Source organism: Zingiber officinale, chromosome 6B, assembly GCF_018446385.1.
Source record: "Zingiber officinale cultivar Zhangliang chromosome 6B, Zo_v1.1, whole genome shotgun sequence".
Taxonomy (NCBI): Eukaryota; Viridiplantae; Streptophyta; class Magnoliopsida; order Zingiberales; family Zingiberaceae; genus Zingiber; species Zingiber officinale.
Genome location: NC_055996.1, coordinates 64,731,842 through 64,754,885, shown reverse-complemented (window position 1 = coordinate 64,754,885; position 23,044 = coordinate 64,731,842). Strand labels below are relative to the sequence as shown.

The 23,044-nt window shown below is 35.1% G+C and overlaps 1 protein-coding gene across 1 annotated transcript; it reads left to right on the top strand.

Moving 5' to 3' along the window:
- Window positions 1-4,202: 4,202 nt before the first annotated feature.
- On the top strand, window positions 4,203-12,260 carry LOC121991056 (anthranilate O-methyltransferase 3-like). Its single transcript, XM_042545085.1, has 6 exons — window positions 4,203-4,414; window positions 10,654-10,714; window positions 10,804-10,941; window positions 11,030-11,302; window positions 11,511-11,538; window positions 12,022-12,260. The coding sequence occupies exons 1-6, from the start codon at window positions 4,203-4,205 to the stop codon at window positions 12,258-12,260; spliced, it is 951 nt and encodes a 316-aa protein (XP_042401019.1).
- Window positions 12,261-23,044: the final 10,784 nt, after the last annotated feature.

Sequence of the window (23,044 nt, the reverse complement as noted above, 5' to 3'; positions counted from 1 at the left end):
GAATTAGTTTTGGTCTCCCAATAAAATTAAGCATCCCGTGCTTGAACACACAACTTAATTTTATCAATAATAATTCATTCCACTAGAGAACTATTATTGAACTACCGCACCAATCCCAAATTACATTTTGGGCTCCTTCTTATTATGAGTGTGTTAGTCTCCCTGTGTTTAAGATAACAAATGTCCACTAATTAAGTAAGTTACTGACAACTCGCTTAATTAATATCTAGCTCCAAGAGTAGTACCACTCAACTTCATCGTCATGTCGGACTAAGTCCACCTGCAGGGTTTAACATGACAATCCTTATGAGCTCCTCTTGGGGACAATCTCAACCTAGATCACTAGGACATAGTTTCCTTCTATAATCAACAACACACACTATAAGTGATATCATTTCCCAACTTATCGGGCTTATTGATTTATCGAACTAAATCTCACCCATTGATAAATTAAAGAAATAAATATCAAATATATGTGCTTGTTATTATATTAGGATTAAGAGCACACACTTCCATAATAACTGAGGTCTTTGTTCCTTCATAAAGTCAGTATAAAAAGAACGACCTCAAATGATCCTACTCAATACACTCTAAGTGTACTAGTGTAATTATATAGTTAAGATAAACTAATACCTAATTACACTACGACCTTCCAATGGTTTGTTCCTTTCCATCTTGGTCGTGAGCTACTGTTTATAATTTATAAGGAACCGATAACATGATCTTCTGTGTGTGACACCACACACCATGTTATCTACAATATAAATTAATTGAGCAACTACATCTATCATAAATGTAGACATTTGACCAATGTGATTCTTATTTCTAGATAAATGTTTATACCAAAAGCTAGGCTTTTAGTATACACTCTAACACATGTTACTTCTTTTTTTTTCATAACGTGCTGGTCCATACTGCATTATTATAAGTGAAATGCATAACACGCGTATATAAATATTGATAAATTATGACATCATCATTGTCACAATGACATATAAGATGACATGATATATCTTCCCTTTGATTTATATATATATATATATATATATATATATATATATATATATATATATAGATAAAAGGCCTCTATAACCCTCCATCGCTCCATGCAGCTCCGGTCCTTCGTTCGGGGTGGAAAAAAAAGGTTCAAAATAAATTTGGGTCCAACTAATCAAGGCCCCAATTACATGTCTAAAAGGATAAAAGTAAAAGATAATATCAAAAGATTCTGAAATATGAATTTGGGCCCAACTATTCAAGGCCCCAATTACATGTCAATAATACATAATGCTAAAAAAAAATTTAGCCCTCTCAAATTATGGGTCTAGGGTCATCGTCCAATGTCGCCCTCCTCCAGGGCCGACCCTGGCTCCATGTACTCTACTGCCATGCTTTCTAAACCTCACATCTAATACCTCATTAAACGCCAGGCCTCTGTATGCAGTGGCGGATCTAGGGGGGAGCGGGGGTGTGCTTGAGCACCCCCTTGCTCCCGAAAAATTCCACCAGTATGTTGCAGTTCGAGGGTTAGCGAGAAGGAAAACAAGCTCCAGCTCCCTTTTTTGAACACCCTCTTCCTTTTTTTGTTTGGATCCGCCACTGTCTATATATATATATACCCTCCATCGCTCCGTATACTCTACTGCCATGCTTTCTAAGCCTCACATCTAATTAGGGCTGTAAATGAACCAAGCGTTCGTGAACAAGCTTGGTCTTCGGCTTGGTAAGAGCTTGTTTATGTTCGTTCAATATACATTAGATTAATTAAACAAACAAGCTTGAACAGCTCGTTAAGCTAAACAAACAAGCTTGAACACATATGTGTTCAGCTCGTTAACGTTCGTGAACAATGTTCACGAACAATATTATTAATAAAATTCTTTTCAATATGCTAAATAAATAATAATATAAAATAAATAAATTTAAATTATCAATCTTAATAACAAATCAAACAATTAAAAGTTTCAAACAATCAAACAAGCTTGAATTGAGAGCTTGATAACATATAAACGAACCAAGCTCAAACCAAGCTCAAGCCAAGCTCGAACCAAGCTCAAGCCAAACTCGAATTGAGAGCTTGATAACATCTAAACGAACCAAGCTCAAGCCAAGCTTCAAACAAGCTCAAGCTCATAAAAAATAAACCAAGCCAAGCTTGAACACTCATTTCAAAAGCTTGGTTCATTTTAAGCTCGGCTCGGCTTGGCTCGGTTATCTTATCAAACAAGCTTGAACACCCTAAAGCTTGGCTCGGCTCGGCTTGTTTACAGCCCTACATCTAATACCTCATTAAATGCCAGGCCTTCACAGAGAGGGAGAGAGAGATGGATTTCAAGGTGGAGCAAGTTCTTCACATGATCGGTGAGAAATGGGAAAGTGGGAAATGTGAAAACATGGTTCATGTTCTCCACTACTCATAATGGAAAAGACCATTATGCTCCTGAGTTATTTCCCTATGTAAAGGAGAGCGTCCAAGGATCATTCAAGAAAAACAATGAAGAAGAAAACGAAGGCAACGAGAGCTAGAGAAGGGCATCTAAGGTGATGGGATTTGGTTCGTAGAATCGTGGAAGACTTTCCAATCCTGTGATCGTTCTTCCGACAGCGAGTTTCATTATTGCCGATTACATATCTGCGGGAGATCGCTGTAAATTTTTACTACTTTAATTTGTCGTCTTTCATGCATTTAGAATAATCAACATTGGTATCAGAGCCCATGTTAATTCTAAATGCATGATAAATCCCTAAACTCTTACCTCTTTGTTGAATCAAAATTATGATTTGGTTCTGTTCGTTTTTGCTGGGTGAAATCATGACTGAGTCGTGATCAGTGATTATTATCGCTACCCTGAACAGAGTTTATCTCCGTCTAATTTTGCCATAGCCGAGTAAGAGATTGTGATTGTGTTGCGATCTGCCACAATCCCCAATGGCCGACGCCGTAAAACCTCGAGGGAATACTTACGGAGTTAGTCTCCGATCGTGGCCAGCGAAATGCTCATGGTCACCTCTCGTTGCAACCCGCGTTCGTCACGGGAAAGGTGGCGTCCATAGCGTACACGGCGTGCACAACATTCATGGTGTGCGCGGCATGCGTGCAGGAGATCATGGTTAAGAAAGTGGTGTCAGCGGTAAAAAAAACGTGGAAGCAGAAATTGTAAATTAGGGTTCACGACAGAAAATGTTTTTTTTTTAATTTTAATGCATGCGGTAAAGAATGACATGGAATGCTTGGTTAAAAACGTTTCATGTTTTTTCTAATTAAATTCGATGCATGCAATGCTAATTTTATTTTGCCAATGTTTATGTAGCATTAATTTTATTTGCATTTGTCTACATGCATTTAATATTAATGTTAATATTTCATTAATTTTATTTGCATGTGTTAATTAATTAAAAATTGAGTTTAATTAATTCATCATTTATGATAATGGTCTAGAGCAATTTTGATTCACTTAGATCCGATTTAGATTTAAATTATTAGTTAGTTTAATCGAACCAATTTGATCCAAACATGAATCAATTTGGGTTAAATAATTGGGTTTGGACTAAATATGATCAAATGACCAGATGGGTCAAATTTGATCAAATGATTAGATTTATTCTAATCAATCAGACTTAAATCAATGAATATTGGTTTAATCAAATGGACCTGAGTTTGATCAATAAGTTTGAAATTGGTAGAAATGAACTTAGATCAAACAGTAACAAAACATAGGTACAAAAATCCATGTCCAATTAGATTAGTTCTAATTAAGGACATTGGACTAAGTTTAAGATCTAGATTCCTATTCAACCGATCCGATGGGACAGTCGACTTAAATTCCTGAAAATCGAGAAGATTTATTTTTCTTAATTTATTATGTTGGTAATATGCCTGTATAAATTGAAATAAACCGATTTTGTACTGGTTAGTCAGTTTTGTACTGACTTATTTAATTTTAATTTTTCAGATGGCTAGTCGTGATTTACGACAACATGAGTTTTGGGAGGAGATTAAGGAGCTTGATTTTGACTCGGTTCTAGGACTCAGATGACTTATTGGTCAGCTCGATCGGTTGTTCTAGAAACTCGAGCGAGAAGTGTTTCCAGTCGAAGACATACACAGAAGATCGGTTCTAGTCTATTCACTGTCGAAAAATCTCAAACAGATATCATTCCAACTATGGGATGATTATGATGGGAACATCTCATATTCAGAGATGTGCAGACAATTACTTCATTTTTATTGGGAACCTGAAGATCCAAAGGAGGATCCAGATGAATCTGAAGAGGATTCAGAAGATCCTGAAGAATCAGAACATGATCTCGAAGAGTGTGTGGAGGATCCAATAGAGAATCTTGAAGCTATCCTGCCTGAGATTACCCCAAATGAATTCAGGCTGAAAGGGATAATATTGACCACTATACTAGTGTATGTTCTAGTGGGGGTGGTAGTAGCCTATCTAGTTTACTAGAGTTCTGTTATTATTATTGTCGTTATGTATGAATAATATTTATTCTATTTTCATTCATGTAGTTAGTTATATGTTAACATTATGCAGCACAATTTTATGTTAATGATATATTCATTTATTTATGTTGTTTACTTGACATGATGCATGATTAGTTCATGATATATTAAATGATTAGTTCATTTAATTAAAGAATTCATGATATTAAAAATGATCAGTTCATTTGTTGGGATGTATGTAATAGAATTGATTAATATTAATTTGATTGGTCATACGAATGATGAGTGAAAATATAGTTGTCACTTGATTTTGTAAACCAACTCAAAGTAATATTGAGTAAATCATAAATTACATGCAAATGATTTACATTGAATACTAATAATGAGTTTATTTATGATAGATTACGGCAATCAAAAACATAATAGATGAACTCAACAAAGGTGAAAAACTTAATGAGGATAACTATAATATCTGACACCTCATGATACAGTATGCACTTGAGGAACAAGAAGTTCTAGAGACTGTAAATCATGTTATGGAAGAACTTGTATATGGTCTTACTGCACAACACAGACGAGATCTTGATGCCTATAAGGTATGGAAGAAAAAGGACTCCACTGCAAAGGGCATATTGATTAGTTCAATGGTAGACGACCTAGCTTTTGAGTATGAGTTATATCTTATGGCTCATGCAGTCTAGGCAGTCCTTAAAGAAAAATACAGTGGAATAAGTCTGAGCAAGCTTCGACAGCTGATAATCAAGTTTGACAGCTACAAAAAGCGTCTGAATGTATCAATGGTTCAACACCTCAAGGAGATGTCAAACATGATTCGGGAGCTTAAAATTGTTGGTCATGAGTTGACTGATGAACAACAGGTTCAAGCAGTTATTCGTTCACTTCCAGATTCTTGGGCAGCCCTTAAAGAAAAATACAATGGAATAAGTCTGAGTAAGCTTCGACAGCTGACAATCAAGTTTGACAGATACAAAAAGCGTCCGAATATATCAATGGTTCAACACCTCAGGGAGATGTCGAACATGATTCGAGAGCTTAAAACTGCTGGTCATGAGTTGACTGATGAACAACAGATTCAAGTAGTTATTCGTTCACTTCCAGATTCTTGAGAGACCATGAAGCAAACCCTAACTCACAGTGAGTGTATCAAAACTTTCATTGATGTCTCACGCCATGTAAAATTGGAGACGGAGAGAGTTGAATCTGCAAGGATTTCTAGACAAGTTTTTGTGGCTATAGGTTATGCTGGATCATTTGGATCCAAGAAAAAGAAGTGGTTCAAGAAAGGGAAGGGAAAGAAGAGGCAAGCTGCTGTTGTGGAACAGGGCCCAATCAAGAAGATAGTAAAGAAGACTAGAAAGAAACCTAAAAACAAGTTGACTTATTTTAATTGCGGCAAGAAGGGTCACTTCGCTCAGGAGTGCATTGAACCGAAAAAGATAAATCCAAGTGTGCCTTCTTTTCAAGAGCATTTTGTTGCTAGTTCAGTGTTGTTAGTTGATTCTTATCCTTTGTGGATTATAGATTCGGAAGCAACCAACCATGTAGCTCAGGAACAAGTTACATTTGTTGAGTACCATCGGGTACCAGCTGGCAACAAGTGGATCTATGTGGGAAACAATGGAATAGTTGAAGTCAAAGGAGTCGGCACTTGCAAACTCAACCTCCGTGGTGGTAGAGCTTGATATCCTGTATGCTCCTGAAATTCGACGGAATCTTGTTTCCATTACATATTTTCTTGATTTAGGGTATTGTATTAATTTTTACAGTTGATGTGTTGAACTTAAGATTGACTCAGTGTCAATCGGACATGGTTTTTTAACAAATGGTTTTATGGGTTTTGATATAGAACCAGATGTCAATTATGCTATTAATGGTTGTTTTTCAAACATTTTTCTAACTAGTGATGTAGATATAACTGATGAGGTTTGGCATGCTAGATTAGGACACATAGGATAAGAACGTATGAATCGGTTGGCTAGAGAGGGTCTATTGGGCACTCGGGCTAAGATTCAATTGTCTATATGTGAGCATTGTCTTACTGGAAAAGCAACTAGGAAACCATTTGGTAAGGCTATTAGATCTGAATCAACATTGCAGTTAATTCATTCAAATATTTGTGGTCCAATGAATGTGAAGGCTAGACATGAAGCTTCCTATTTCATTACATTTATTGATGATTTCTCTAGGTTCGGTCATGTGTGTTTGATTTCTCATAAATCTGAAGCATTAGATTGCTTCATTCATTATATGAACGAAGTTGAAAATCAAACGGAACGTAAAGTTAAGACTTTACGCACTGACCGTGAAGGGGAGTATTTGTCTGATATGTTCAAGATAATATGTAATTATAGAGGGATTATTAGACAGCTGACAATCCCTGGAACTCCATAGTAAAATGGGGTAGCTGAAAGAAGAAATAGGACTTTTCTTGAAATGGTTAGGTCTATGATGGCGCAAGCTAATTTGTCAATCTCCTATTGGGGAGATGTATTATTAACTGCAGCCTATATACTTAACAAAGTGCCTTCAAAGTTAGTTCCATCTACCCCATATGAATGTTGGACAGGCAGAAAACCAGATTTGGGTAATCTGAGACTCTGTGGGTCAGCTGCTTATATTCATGATAGTTCTCAAAAGTATGAAAAACTAGGGTCTAGTGGTAAGAAATGTATCTTTATAAAATATCATGAGACATCCAAAGGTTATGTTTTTATAGGTGAGCAACTAGATGGAACCATCTCCGAAATATATTCGAGAGATACGACTTTTCTCGAAACAGAGTTCCCAATCAGAGGTGATGTTCATAAAAATGTTCCTCTATTTGAGAAGGATAAGATATTATCAACAAGAGAAGTGTCAAAAGGAACACCTGAGTCTAGTCAACTAAGTGGGAATGATATGTCGAGTCATGAGTTGACTTCTCAACAGCTCAACTTACGGAGAAGTGTTCGTAAGATCAAACCTAAGAAGAGGTTTGATATTGAGAATGAGGCATTGATTACACTTCCAATTGACGACGACGAACCTCAATCCATTGAGGAAGCATTGGGATGTCGAGTTAAAGAAAAATGGAAAGCTATAATGGTTGAAGAGATGAAGTCCATGATTCAAAATCATGTTTGGGGCTTAGTTGATCTTCCTCCGGGCCAAAGGGCTATTGGGAATAAGTGGATTCTCAAGATAAAGAGGAAAGCAAATGGATCAATTAACAGATACAAAGCTCGTTTAGTTGCAAAAGGATATACCCAAATGGAGGGTGTTGACTTTAAAGAGACATTTTCTCCCGTAGTGAAATTTGTGTCAATACGAGTTATTTTGGCTTTTGTGGCACATTATGACTTCGAATTACATCAAATGGATATAAAAACTTCTTTCCTTAACGGTGATCATGACAAAGAAATCTATATGGTTCAACTAGAAGGTTTCATTGCTAAAGACCAACAGCAGAAAGTATGTAAACTTAGAAAGTCTATATATGGGCTAAAACAAGCGTCAAGACAATGGAACATAAGATTTAACGAAGTCGTTTTATCTTATGGTTTCGAGATGATCAATGAGGATCATTGTATTTTCCTAAAAAGGGAAAAAGGAAAGTATGTCATTTTCTCATTATATGTTGATGATATGCTGATAGCTAGAAATGACATAGGATATGTGAATGAAGTCAAGAAGTGGTTGTCATCATAATTTGATACAACAGATATGAGAGAAGCTGAATACATCTTAGAAGTAAAGATCATAAGAGATCGTCCTAAAAGACTTTTGGGTCTGTCACAAGAGTCTTATATAAATAAGATGTTACATCATTTCAGCATGTCTAATTGCAACATAGAACACACACCTATTGTGAAAGGTACTGTGTTGAGCAAGAGCACGTGTCCTAAAACTCCAAAGGAAATAGCTGAGATGAATAAAAAGTCATATGGCAATGCTATTGGTAGTTTGATGTACACTATGTTGTGTACACGTCCCGATATCAGCTATGTTGTGGGCTTGGTCAGTCGCTTCCAGTCAAACCCAGGACTGAGACACTGGAAGGCGGTAAAAAGGATATTCAGATATCTGAAGGTGACAATAGATTATTGTCTCTATTTTCAAGGATCAGATATGAGTCTGAAAGGCTATTCAGATGCAGATTGGGCTGGAGACCTGGATGATAGAAAATCCACATCAGGCTATGTATTCTTGCTGAATGGTGGCGTCATCTCTTGGAACAGCAAGAAACAAGCTTGTATAGCTTTGTTGACTATGGAAGCTAAATATGTGGCATGTTCAGCGGCTGTGCAAGAAGCAGTCTGGTTGAGAAGATTTCTGAAGCATCTGAAAATTGCTGAGGATAGTGGGAGTCCAGTAACTGTCTATTGTGATAGTCAAGCGGCAATAGCTTTTTCTAAGGATCTCAAATATCATAGCAAAGGCAAGTATATAGAAATTAAATATAATTTTATGATTAATATTGTGGCTAAAAGAAAAGTAATTCTTGAATATGTCCCTACACGTGCTATGTTTGTAGATCCTTTTACTAAGCTAATGACTAAAGAGTCATTTAAAGAACATGTAAAGTCTTTGGGACTTCGTAGAATGTAACAATATTGAAATAACAATCAGACTTTGTGTTATGATTGTGTCATTTGTCATAATTTATTCAGTGTATATATTGTATTTGTTACATTCATATAATATCTCGGTGAGCATGTTGGCAAGTGGATATTGGTCCACTCACATGGACAATCATACCTGTTTGTTAAGTACAAATAGGGGTAAGACCATTACTTATGAAATAGCTTATGTAGCTGAAATTAGAGACACATCCATGAGTTGAGGTCGGCTTGATAATTGTGTCAAGATGAGATTATTTATGTGTTAATAATGATCGAAGTAAATGAACCCACCATTTACTGAACCTGTTGAAGGCGAGATTATAATTCATATGTTGAATTCAGGATTAGACATTAGGTATGTTTAGATCAAAATGTATACAATGTTAAAATTGAGAAAAAAATATGCGCTCTTTTTAGTAAAGAGAATAACATCGTAATATATGATTCATACCATATATGCTATTGCGACAATAAAGGTAGTAGGAGAATTGATCTCTGTTTCTCTACTATGTGAGACCTCTGAGATTATAAGTTAATTTCAATTTTTTGTCTTATTGACTATTTAGCTGTTTACTTGAAATTTTAATCAGTGTCTGCTACTTTAGCGTGTATCCTATAGCTATGGATGATTCGGTCTATGGAGCATAACTAGGAAAGCGACTGATTAAAATAAATAGATTCTAGCTAAAAAGGAAGATTAAATATATTTACATCTTTTGATGTTATTCACTGGTCGACCCATTTTTGTTATGTATAGAAATGAATGTGAATATTGGATATGGAACATGCTCTTGACATAATGGTCATTATAAGGGATTAGAGATGTTCATATTGATGTAAATGAAAATTATTTAATCTGGGTAAATAGCAAGACATGGATATCTCCAAGATAATGGTTGTGTGTCACTTGAAGATTGGATGGATCCTGGATAAAGGCTATGTGCCACCAGGAAAGAGGCTATGTGCCATGAAGAGTGAGTCTATAATTTATTTGAGCAGCTAAGTAAAGTGTAACAACTTTCTTAGCATTGATCGCTCAAAGAGCGGCTAAGTAAACGTGTAATAATCTTCTTAGCAACTATCGCTCAGTGTGTTTGCTGTCACACGAATCATTTTCTCTAAGTATGGATTGGATGTTCTCATATAGTCTATGTGACCAAACTCTCTAATAGTCTATGTGACTTATTAAGTCTTTGTGACTTATCTGAATGAACTAGTCTTAGTGGCTTACCTTGGATGAGTGGGAGATGTAGGAAATGGGAAAGTGGGAAACGTGAAAACATGGCCCACGTTCCCTACTACTCATAATGGAAAAGTTCATTATGCCCCTGCGTTATTTCCCTATATAAAGGGGAGCGTCCAAGGATCATTCAAGAAAAACAACGAAGAAGAAAACGAAGGCAACGAGAGCTAGAGAATGACATCTGAGGCGGTGGGATTTGATTCGTGGAATCATGGAGGGCTTTCCGATCCTATGATCGCTGTTTCGACAACAAGTTTCGTCATTGCCGATTGTAGATCTGCGAGAGATCACTGTAAGTTTTTACTGCTTTAATTTGTCATCTTTCATGCATTTAGAATAATCAACATGATCAGGGGCGCCGGTGAAACTAGTTACGCCACCAACTCAAGGCTCCAAGTCGATCAATGCGATTATATATGGAGTTTTTTTTCTTTTAATTTATTGTCCTTGTAAGTAGATTTAGATTGCTAAGTATCATTGCTTAGGAGAAAGCGATCTATCGAACGAAGCCCGTATCGACGAACGCCATCGAAGAAGTGTATAAGAAGTTGCTCCCTGAGCATATGGTCATTGTCGATCTCGGTTGCTCTTCTGGTCCCAACACCTTCATTGTGGTCTCTCAGGTATGTAAGGCATTGCTCCTTGAGCAAATGGCTGTTGTTGATCTTAGTTGCTCTTGCTCCTAACATGTTCCTTGTGGTCTCTGATCAGGTACTCAACATCATTATTGAACTCCGTCGTATGATGGAGATGAATAAGCCGTTGGATGTGCAATTCTTGTTGAACGACCTCCTAGGGAATGACTTCAACTATGTCTTCCAATCACTACATAAGTTCAAGAAAAAAGTGGAGGAGGAGACTAAGGGAGAGTTGCTGGTGCCGTATTATGTGGTCGGAGTGCCAAGATCATTCTATGGAAGGCTTTTTCCTCGTGCGAGTGTCCATTTCTTTTATTCTTCCTACTCTCTAATGTGGCTCTCGCAAGTACTTAATCTCTCTAATCTCTCTAATAGTATAGTATCATGCAAAAAGGCCTGTCAATTAGTTAATCTCTCTAATCTCTCTAATAGTATAGTATCATGCAAAAAGGCTTGTCAATTAGTTTCCTAGTTGAAAAATATATATTTTTTAAATGATTTTTTATATTGAATTATATTATTAGTCAACTAACATTATAATTTGAATCTGTTAGGTACCTAAAGAACTAGAAAATGAGCAAGGTGTTCCATTGAATAAAGGAAATATTATTGGACAGAGACGACGCCACAAGTAGAAAAAGCATACAGAGAGCAATATAAAAAAGACTTTTTGACATTCCTTAGGTCACGATATACGGAATTGAACATGGGTGGTGGGAGTGGGATGGTGCTGACATTTCTAGGAAGAAGAAAGAGAACTCCTGGGCACGGTGACTTATGCCATCTTTATGGACTACTTGCTGAAGCTCTTAATTCCATGGTCTTAGAGGTTAATACTTAACTAGTATAATTCATTTTAATCAAATAAATCAATTTAAATATATAAAGATGATTATGTAACTAATGCCATTTTTTCTATATGAATTTAGGGAATCTTACCAGAAGAAAAGGTTGACACCTTTAATTTGCCGCTTTATGGACCTTTTCTTGAAGATGTGAAATCAATGATCCATCACGAAGGGTTGTTCAATTTGGATCGAGTAGAGATCTTTGAATCAAATTGAGACCCATTTGATGATTCACAAGATCATTCTTTTAATTTTGCTCTACCAAACTACACAAAAAGTGCAAAAAATGTGGCGGATTGTATTCGTGCAGTGTTAGAACCGTTGATTGTGCATCAGTTCGGGGATGTCATACTTGATGATTTATTCACACGATACACACATAATGTTTCTAAGCACCTTATCAAGGAGAAATCCAACCATACCATTTTAGTCTTTGCCTTGAAAAAATGTATTTGACAAGGAAAATTTAATATTCTTATTCTCAAGTCAGTTTTCATTTGAATTTTAGTTAATATTTATATTTTTATGAAAATTTTAATTTGATTTCAAATTGTATATAAAACAATTTTAGTTTGATTTTGATTCAAATGTTTCAAATTGAAATTTTAAGATTAGTTTCTAAAGGTTACCTTCACAAAAATGTTAGTTAGAGCCCTAGAGTCAATCATTTGATGATTGTTGTATGGACTCGTTGTATCATATTCTTATATATATATAAAGACATTTGTTTATGGTTATTATGCTTACTTGTATTGGTGTCAAATAACTAAGTATAATAACGTCCTTGAGTAGAAGATTCTTACCTATATCAATCGGTTAGTTGAATCGATAGTGAGATGATATAGGGAACACTACTCTTAATCATTCCTAGTCAAGTATTAGCATTCAAGGACAATGTTAATGCGACGAGACTAGCATGTAAGTCAACTCGATGACTTGATCTTACAAGTCATGGATATGGAGATATCAAGTTGACACATGGGTATGTATTGGAGAATGTATACTGAATGACCCGCCATGAGAAAGTATCATGGATCGTTATATGAGTGTCATATACTTTCTCATGTGGCTATTAGTATGACTATTAGTCCTTGGACCTGAAGTCACCATGGTTCCCTACATAAGGAGTTGCATACTTTGGCTTCGTTAAACGTCACCCGTAACTGGGTGGACTATAAAGGCGATTACTGGGTATGTAACAAATTATGCGGAGGGATGTGAGTGATGTAGATGGGATCTATCCCTCCTATATGACGGGAGTGACATCGATATTCTTGATAGAGTGAGACCACTAAGTGCATGGTCATGCCCAAATGAGTAAATATGAGATGTTGAGCTCATTTGATTGAGTGAGTCTACTTGGAGTTCAAGATTTAGATTGATTAGAGGATGACATGGTCTATGCCTCACGTTGATCAATCTAGATGTCAAGGATAGAAGGACACTTGTCATATATCGTGAAGAATTACAATTAGTAGTCACAAGGTGATGTTGGATCTCAACATTCTTATAACTTGGGTAGTAATGATGTGTTGCTAGATACCGCTCATTACTTATGCTTCTAAATGAGTTTAGGAGCATTGTCAATGTTATAAGAACCTATAGGGCCACACACAAAGGGCAAATTAGATGGAGATTAGGTTCATTTGATGAACCTAAAGAATTAGGTCCATGTGATGAACCAAATTGGATTAAGAGTAATCCAAATTAGGCTAATTGAGTTGGACTCAATTTGGTTCATGTGTTAGATGAGTCTAATTTGGACTTAGACTCATTGAGTCAATTTAATTCAATGAATAGAGATTCATTAAATTAAAATTGACTTGAACCAATGGTTAGATTTGATCAACCATGGGAGAGAAGTGGTCAAATTTGACTTGACTTGAGAGGAAGATGAAGGGTCAAGTTTGACTTGACCATTTGCCACCTCATTGGTGAGTTGGCAAAGAGTGGGCCAATGATGATGCTCCACATCATCATGATTGCTTAAGTAGGATGTCACCTCATGGGAGTTACCAAGAGTTGTGACTCTTGGTATTCCATGAAGGTTATTAACCTCATTCATGTGGTCGGCCACTCATTCATGGGGTGAGTTTCATTTCTTTTGTGTAACTCTCATCTTCTTCCTCAAGCTCTCTCTTCTTTCCCTCTCCTCCACCTTGGCCGAACCTTTCAAAGGTGCTAGCACACCTTTTGTTTGGTTTCTTCATCTCTTGCTTGTGTGGATACACATAGAGGAGTATCTACTTTGATACTCTTGAGATCCGGCGAACCTTGGATGAGCGGGATTAGCGAAGGGCATCGCATCAAGGGTAAAGCTCTTCTCCTTTGTAGATCTAGTTTAGATCTAGGCTAGAAACTCGTACTCGAAGTTTTACGTAAATTTTATTTCTTCGCACGGATTCGGTGGCAGGGTTTCGGGGTTTCCGCAATGCAAAAAGTGATTTTTGCGGTCCGAAAATCCTAACAAAAAAGACCTAAAAAGTCTTTTTATCCAGTGGAATGAAATAAAGGGTCGTTGGATCAAACTAAATAGAAATCTGAGTCATTGATCTACTAGTGATCCAATAACTATGAAGGAGGCCTTCAACTTCTTATATGAAGAGGTCTTTCACAAAGAAACTCTTGAAGACTCCATTCAAAAAGATCTAATGCAAATTCATTTGGAACTAGGAGCTAGACCATCATACAAAATTTTAAGTCGCTTCTTTCGTGGTTTAGGTCCAAAAGTTTAAAGCTTATGGTTCATAATAAATGAATTGATCGAACATCCTAGAAAGTTTTGGGCTATACACATGAAGCCATCATAGAACAAAGCCGAGATACAATGAGTGAATGAAAGAGTTGCCACTCCCCTATGATTTGTAACTCCTCTCAATATAACATTATCTTGACATGAGTAATTATAAAATCCACTTTGACATCTCATAATACTTTAGCTCTGTGGTCTTCCATTAGATATTTTGCGACGATTTTTATCGTCGCTAATAATATTTTTTCGTCGCTAATAAATATTCGAGACGATAAAATTTCGTCGCTAGAGTCGTCGTTATAAGCTTGTCGTAAATATATATTAGTGACGAAATATGTTTAATTCGTCGCTATTGTTTTTGCGACGTTAAACTATTGTCGCTAAAGTAAATTATTTCGCCGGAAACTATTTAGCGACGATTTAATGAATATCGTTGCTATTGTTATTGTTAACGACGAATTTATTTATTACGTCGCTAAAATATTCGTTACGATTTATATATATTCGTTGCTAAAAACTACGTCCCCAGTTTCGATGTTTTCGGAATACAGTCAGGTTAGTGACGATTTTATGTTATTTCGTCGCTAATCTTTAACATTAACGAGGAAATCAGATAAAATCGTCACGAATCTTTACCATTAGCGACGAATTTATGCAAATTTCGTCGCTAATCTTTACCATTAGCGACGAATTTTGCATAAATTCGTCGCTAATGTTAAAGATTAGCGACGAAATAACATAAAATCGTCGCTAATATCTGGTTTAAGAAAATACAGATTCTCATTTACATCCTCTGTACAGATTCACAACTATAACAACAAATTCACAAATACTCTAACATTTAACTCATACTTCAACACAAATATAATAACAATATTCACAATCCAAATTCAAAACATATTCACAACCAACAATCCAACCAAGTTCACAACCAAAAATCCAAACAAGATCAAAACAATTCTAGAACATCTTGTTTCTATACAAAAGTCTACAACATCAAAGCCTAAGATGGAGGAGGAGGAGGTGGAGCTGAAGATGAATCCTGGATCAAGGAATCTAATGCTCCAGGTGCCAATCGGTTAAGTATTTGTTCAAACATATTTTGTCTTGATTTAATTGATGCTAACTCATCTTGGGTGTTTGCTAGCTGAATTTTGGTGTTCGCTAACTCATCTTGGGTCGATTCAAGTCTTTCACGCAATGCAGCATTAGTTGATCTGGATGAGGATGCAGCATCTGAAGAAGTAGACATAACTGACTTCGGCCCACTTCCAAGTCCTCTGATGTATCTAGACCGAGTACCGAGAACCTAATATAAAATTTTGAAGATAATAAAACATATGATATGATATGATGATATATTGAGCATGTGGATAAGAGTTAAACTCAACAGTAAATAACAACCAAATCAGATATTTATCAATCAAAATTATATGCTGAGTGTAGAAGCAAAGAAGCATATCAACAAATGTTTATCAATCAAAAATATATCATCCATACGCAGGCATACTGATATTCCTAGTTTAAATTAGATACTGGTTTGCCTAGGATAAGCTGAGTGCAGACTCTCATGTGAGTCATTTACCAATGTGGAAACATTAGATGGTCTAGTTAATTAGAAGTACATGTAGCTAGGACGAAGTGCTCCAATTCATGTGCTAGTTAATTTTACAAGTCAACCAAGCAATGAAATAGGAAAAAGAGGTGGTGGTTCAATTATTCTTCTCCATCTTCACCTACTAGCAAATCCGCAGTTCTTGATATAAGCCACTTAGTTTTAACCATTAATAGTTTGAACTAAAACAAATTGTAGTAGCTTTTGGACAAGCATGAATGTGAACATCATGACGAAAATAGGAAAACCACCTTTATTCATGATACACAATGATTGCCCGTGTAGATGAATCAGAGACATGATTAGCACTGCTGCACTCATGAATCAAGGCTTTGGTAAATTTATATCAAATATTGTAAGGAGAAAAAATTTTCTTCAAATTAATTAGCCTAAGCATATAGGCAACATATGCTCAAGAAATGCAATTTACATTTTTCTTTTTGAGGAAGCATAAGTTGACATTGTTCATTAGAAAAATGAATGGGTCAAGACAGTTAACAATCAAATATGAAAAAGTATAATGATGGGAGAGTCATAAGCTTACTAGGCTGAGAAAAATAATGTAGAGAAAAAAAAAATCATAATGCAAAAGTTTCATGTGCCACAAGAGGTATTAGTTATTAGAGACTCCAAACCTTGTTGTGCACTACAAAAATGATACGACACTAAAAAAAGAAGTAATCCATCAATGATTGTAAAGAAGGCAGAAGATCAAATCTAACAACAAGACAGGATATGTATAGCAAGCAAACAAGATAATCAAACAAAACAAGAATGTGGCAAGCTGTGTACTCCAAGTTTGTAGATTTGTCCTTGTGAACATGAATCTAAATGTTAAGAGAAAGCATTTAACAACAAAAATGTATGTATAATGACGGTAAGACAGATTTAGAAGTTTTATGCATTATTTTAAAATGTGTTTCATGTGGCCACATGCAATGCTTTACCAGACTGCATATTACTGCTTATTCAACTGCAGTCACAGATTGCCTTAATCAATTAACTCAGCTGGAAAAAAAAATATTTTTAATCCATAGAGATATTCAGCTAAATGTATCGGCAGTTATTAAATAATATTCTCACGGACCTGGCCACAAACTGTATCTGCAATTTGGACTACATCGATGTCATCTTCTGGATTTTGTGATAGAATACACTCATCACGTAGTCTCACCATATCATCCTAGAAAAGGTAAATATGTTAAAAATAGTGTAAAAAATAATTATGCACGGTTAAGAACAAATTCACTAAATAAGATCATAATATACATATGCAGTTTTTGCTGTGTCCCCAATCCACCCTTTCTTCGAGCTATAATGAGTTTCATTAAAGACAGTAATCCGATCTTTTCTTTGTAACTGATCGGTCTAAAAACAATAATGCGTTAATATTTTAATCAACAAATAGTATAAGATAATTATAAAATTAATACTTACACCATCGTAACTGTACTGAATGAATGATTTAGAACCTCCGCGACGGTTATATGGGAGTTTTCCTCGATTTTCGACATTTATTGCAGATCGTTTCTACAACACAAATTTTTGTATAAACAAAACAATAGTTATAGAACAAATAGTTAAATTTTTATATAAATAAGACGTTTGTTATAGAATGAGTTACCTGAAATGCCTCAGATTCAAATAGAGTACACATGTAGTCCCAATCATCTTGAGTCTCACAAAACTCAATCGGAATATGTTGTCGACGCTCAGCAGGAGGAAGGTGTGATAGCTTCTTATAATGGTTATGCATTTTAGATCTATTGTCTCTATATCGTGCACTCATCAATCGGTCGGTCTCCTTCATGACCGACGATGAACCCTCCTGAAAACTTATATCAAAAGCAGCCTGAAAAAAATAAATTTATTTTGCACATGGTTAGTAATAAAGGAGTGGTTATAAATATGTTGAATTACTTATACTTACTGATATTCGATCGTATATCATCCTTTTATTCTCAGCGGGGATGTGCTTCCAGCTCTTAGCTTGTAAGGGAGCAAACTTCTTTACTAAGAGATCTAATTCGATCATAAATGAAGCTGCATTAGGGCCAATGGGATGCCCATCGCTCTGACGGAAAGTAACGAGCAATCTACCCCGATCACTTATCTGGCGTCGTAGCCGATCAGAATGTGTGCCACGTGTCTCCCTACGTATCGGCCGACCTGTAAATGTAATAGTATTAACAATTAACAGATGAAATATTTAAATAAAATTTTTGTAAATTAAATACAAAACAACTAACCACTGGAAGAACTATCATCTATAGGTGTCTCCAAAACTGGTAAATGCTCAATCCTCTTAGGCGGCATGGCTGTCACATATTCATCATATATAGATTAACAAATATGCATCAACATATATAGACATCTACAAGTAATGAATTAAAAAAAAAAAGAAAAACATATATACCATGTTCATAAAAATTAATCACCACTATCATCTGAAAGAGAAAATTGATCATCTGTGTTACTATAAATTTCAGTATCTTCATCTTCATCGTTAAGAAAACTTTGAGTATCCCTAGCAAGCTCCACTTGTGCATTTGACATATTTATATGTTGATGCTCAACATCTAATCTACAAAGTTGGGATATCTCTAATTCTTCACCAACTACTAAAGTTGCTTCATTAGAAGAATTATCTTGGTTAGTGTCAATATTGAAATTATTTCTGGATTCAATTTCTTCTGATACTTCATCAACTTCAGTTACTTCGTATATTTCTCGGTGTTGAACCTTCTGCACTACCATCCAATGGCCTCCATGCTTTATATCATTTAAATAATAAACTTGGTTTGCTTGGTTGGCCAAAATGAATGGGTCATCAGCGTACCATGTTTTAGAAGTGTCAATAGATAACAGACCAAACTCTTCAACTATTGATTTTTTTTTTCGGATTACATTGGAACCATTCGCACCAAAATAATTGTACTTTATATCTGAAAGAGTAAAATAGTTGAACAACATCCTTCAACACTCCAAAAAAATCTAAATTGTCCCCGTCATCTGAGTAGTTCTGCGAGCATCACGAGATCTTGTATGATATCGAATACCATTTACAATGCATGCATCATACAATTGAACTTCAAGATCAGGTCCCATTACTAAATAATATAACTCATTTGTGATTTCTGAATTTGTTAAATTCTTTAACTTTATCATTCTATCCCTAAACCATTGTGAGAAATCTCGCTCATGGTATTGGAGAAGTTGATTTGAATGAACTTTATGTGACAGAAGTTGTAGATGTTCACTGTAGAAAAAAATAATTATTTTACAATTGTATAATGAAGTATAAACAATAAAATTACATAATGTAAAAACTTACTTTCTATATTGGTCAACTTACTTACAATTGTTGAGAATATACCAATTTGCTTTCTTATACAAAGTCAAAGGCAATTTCAGATTATGTGGATTGCCAAATACTCTTGTTTGTTGTGAGAAAACACTTAAATTGCACGTTACTGGTTGAACATCTTGGTTTCGTTCTGGCCTACTAAATCTTGTCTCAATTTGACTCATATATAAGGAATTGAAAGTCAATGCCTCATTTACAATATACCCTTCTGCAATAGATCCTTCAGGCCTTGCTTTATTACGAACATACTTTTTTAGTCTGCCCAAATATCGTTCAAAAGGATACATCCATCGTAAAGAAACAGGTCCAGCTAACATCGCTTCACGAGTTAATGAACTGCCAAATGAACCATAATGTCAAAAAATGCTGGACGAAATATTTGTTCCATCTTACATAATATGAAGATTATTTCCTCCTCCATTTTACATAAGTCCGCTAAGTGTAAAGATCTTGCAGTTAGCTTTTTGAAAAAATCATATAACTCAATTAGTGTACCGCATATGTCTTTTGGAAAGAATTTCCGTACGGCCACTGGAAGTATTCTTTGCAACAAAACATGACAATCATGTGATTTTAGTCCATGTAACTTTCCATCATTTGCATTCACATTTCTAGATATATTAGCAGCATATCCATCAGGAAACTTCACGGATTTTAAAAATTGACAAAATTCACGTCTTTCTTCTAATGTCAATGTGTAACTTGCATATGGTTTACTAAATTTGTCTCCAACTTTCTTTTAATGCAATTCACTTCTAATTCCCATATCCTACAAGTCTAACCTTGCTTTAAATGTATCCTTTGACTTTCCATCTATATTAAATAATGTGCCAACCAAAGCGTCGCAGATGTTTTTTTTTATGTGCATCACATCTAAATTGTGTCTCAACTTTAAATCTGGTCAATACTTTAACTCAAAAAATATAAACTTTTTTACCCAATTGGTTTCATCCAAAGATCGCTGTCGCTTTTTACTTAATGTAGGATCCTTACTGAATGTCACTTGGGGTAATGCATTTAACTGTGCTAAAATCCCATAACCATTAAGTCTTCGTGGTGGTCCTTCTTGTTCAACCTTTCCATTGAAATTCTTATTTCTACGCCATGGGTGTTGCACATTCAAGAATCGGCGGTGGCATGTATAGCATATTTTACTCCGTAATCTTTGGGATTTAGTTTCATCAAGACATACTGGACATGCTTTATAACCCTTTGTGCTCCATCCAAATATTGTTCCATATGCTGGAAAGTCATGAATGGTCCACATCACAGCAGCATGTAATTGAAAAACTTGTTCAGTAATGCATCATATGTTTCCACCCCATCATCTCATAGCTCCTTCAGTTCGTTGATCAAAGGTCGTAAGTACACATCTATCTCTTTCCCAGGTGATTTAGGACCAGGAATTAAAAGAGACATTATCAAATATGATGGCTTCATCATTTTCCATGGTGGTAAATTATAATTTACAAGTATAACAGGCCACATACTATAAGCATTTGACATGTTTCCAAATGAATTAAAACCATCAGTAGCCAACCCTAAGCGAATATTTCGTGGATCACTGGCAAATATTTCATGTGATGTGTCAAAATCTTTCCATGATTCACTATCTACTGGATGCCTTAATACACCATCTGTTTCAACCCGTTTTTCTTTATGCCATCTCATATCTTTTGCTGTATGTTTGGCAATAAACAACCGCTTAAGTCTGGCCTTCAAAGGAAAATATCGAAGAATTTTCTGAGCATTCTTTTTCTTATTCATCCCATCATACTTGTATCTGGGCTCCTTGCACACTGGGCATATATCTTTATTCTCGTGCTCACCCCAAAATAATATACAATCATTCTTACATGCATGTATCTTCTCATATGTCAATCCTAACTCTTTTAACATTTTTTTTTGCTTCATAATGAGAGTTTAGAATCGCATTTGGTTTTGGAAATGCCTCTTGCAATAACTGAAGTAACATATCAAAAGATTTATTGCTCCACCCATTTAACACCTTCACATGCATTAACTTGACCAAAAAACTGAATGCAGAAAAATTAGTACAATTGTGATACAACTCTTTTTGTGCTTCTTCAAACATTGAGGTATAACTTCCTCTAATATCATCTGCATTAATATCATCTGATTGAGGTCCACTGGTATTGATATTTTCTGCATTTCTTAAATCAGTAAACATATCTTCAAAATCATCTTCTTGATCATGTTCCTCTTCATTGACAATATTTATATTAATAGATGATGTAGTAGCTTCTCCGTGAAAGTTCCAAACTTTGTATAATTTATCAAATCCCCACCTATAAAGATGTCCTCGAACATAATCCAACTCATATTTAAACAAATTGCCACCTTTGACATGGACAACGAATTTTAGATAAATTCAAACTTATCATATAATTCGCTGCCACCTTTAAAAACTGATTTAGTCCATTTATATATTCAGGCTCAATCTGATTCTCAATCATTATCCAACTTTTATCCATATTTATAACCTGATTAATAATATAAAAAATCATATTATTCAATAAAATAATCCTAAAATTAATTAATAGCATCAAAAGAACCCTAAAATTATCATCTAAGCATTAAAATATTACAATTATAAACAAGGAAGGCAAGATTTGACACAAAGCTAAGATTAATTTTAATTACCAAGCTAAGATTTGACACAAACATGAGGAGTGGACGGGGATAACAAAAATGTAGGCAAGAGATCACCAAGCACATAAAGATGAATAAAAATGAAAAAAATTCTTCCATTATCTTCTCCTAAAGCTTTTCGTGAATGTGTTCGTTTAGTTAGTGTTTTAGGTGTCTCTACTTTGATGTAGCAGTGCACAAGGGAAAGCAAGCATTCGGTGTCACTCTGAATACTGAATAAATTGTATAAAATAAACTTAAATGATGTTGAATCACAGCTCCTAGATAATTTCTAGTTTTTTTTGGAGACGCAAAGAATACAGTTTAAGCACTCAGACAATTTCTAGTTCTTTTGAAGATATATATACGATAATCCTTAGCAAATGATCTTCTGTTAGGAGCTATTTTAGATTGTTAATGATGCATATTTCTCTTCTGTGCAGTGTCTCATAGGATCGTCTCCATAAAGGGATATGTAGACACTTGAAATCTTTAGAGCTGATTGGTGATGATGAAGTTAATTGTTTGAAAAGTGTAGCTGATGGAAAATAATAAGAGTTGTCAAACATCATTCTAAGAATCCTGGATGTGTGAACTAAGGAATAATAATAATGTATAGGGAGTAATAATATTAACAATCACTCACTGCCAAAATAACATCCCAATTTGCAATAGTATTATTGATCTATTTTTAAAAATAGACATACAAGAAAGATATAGAGGGCTTTCATGAATACTGTTTAAACTTCCTGGAGAAGTTTAATCATTTTTGTAAAATTTTAAAATTAATATATATGAAATGATTTAACTGCACAAAATTCTGGTTACAACTTTAGCACATAATATACGCCTAA

Bases quoted from the DNA above. Each gene is read 5' to 3' on its own strand.
- LOC121991056 (XM_042545085.1), top strand. From the start codon at position 4,203: ATGTGCAGACAATTACTTCATTTTTATTGGGAACCTGAAGATCCAAAG. The intron at 4,415-10,653 runs GTATGTTCTAGT...TCATGCATTTAG, and splicing joins ATATTGACCACTATACTAGT to AATAATCAACATGATCAGGG. The intron at 10,715-10,803 runs GTCGATCAATGC...ATCATTGCTTAG, and splicing joins CCACCAACTCAAGGCTCCAA to GAGAAAGCGATCTATCGAAC.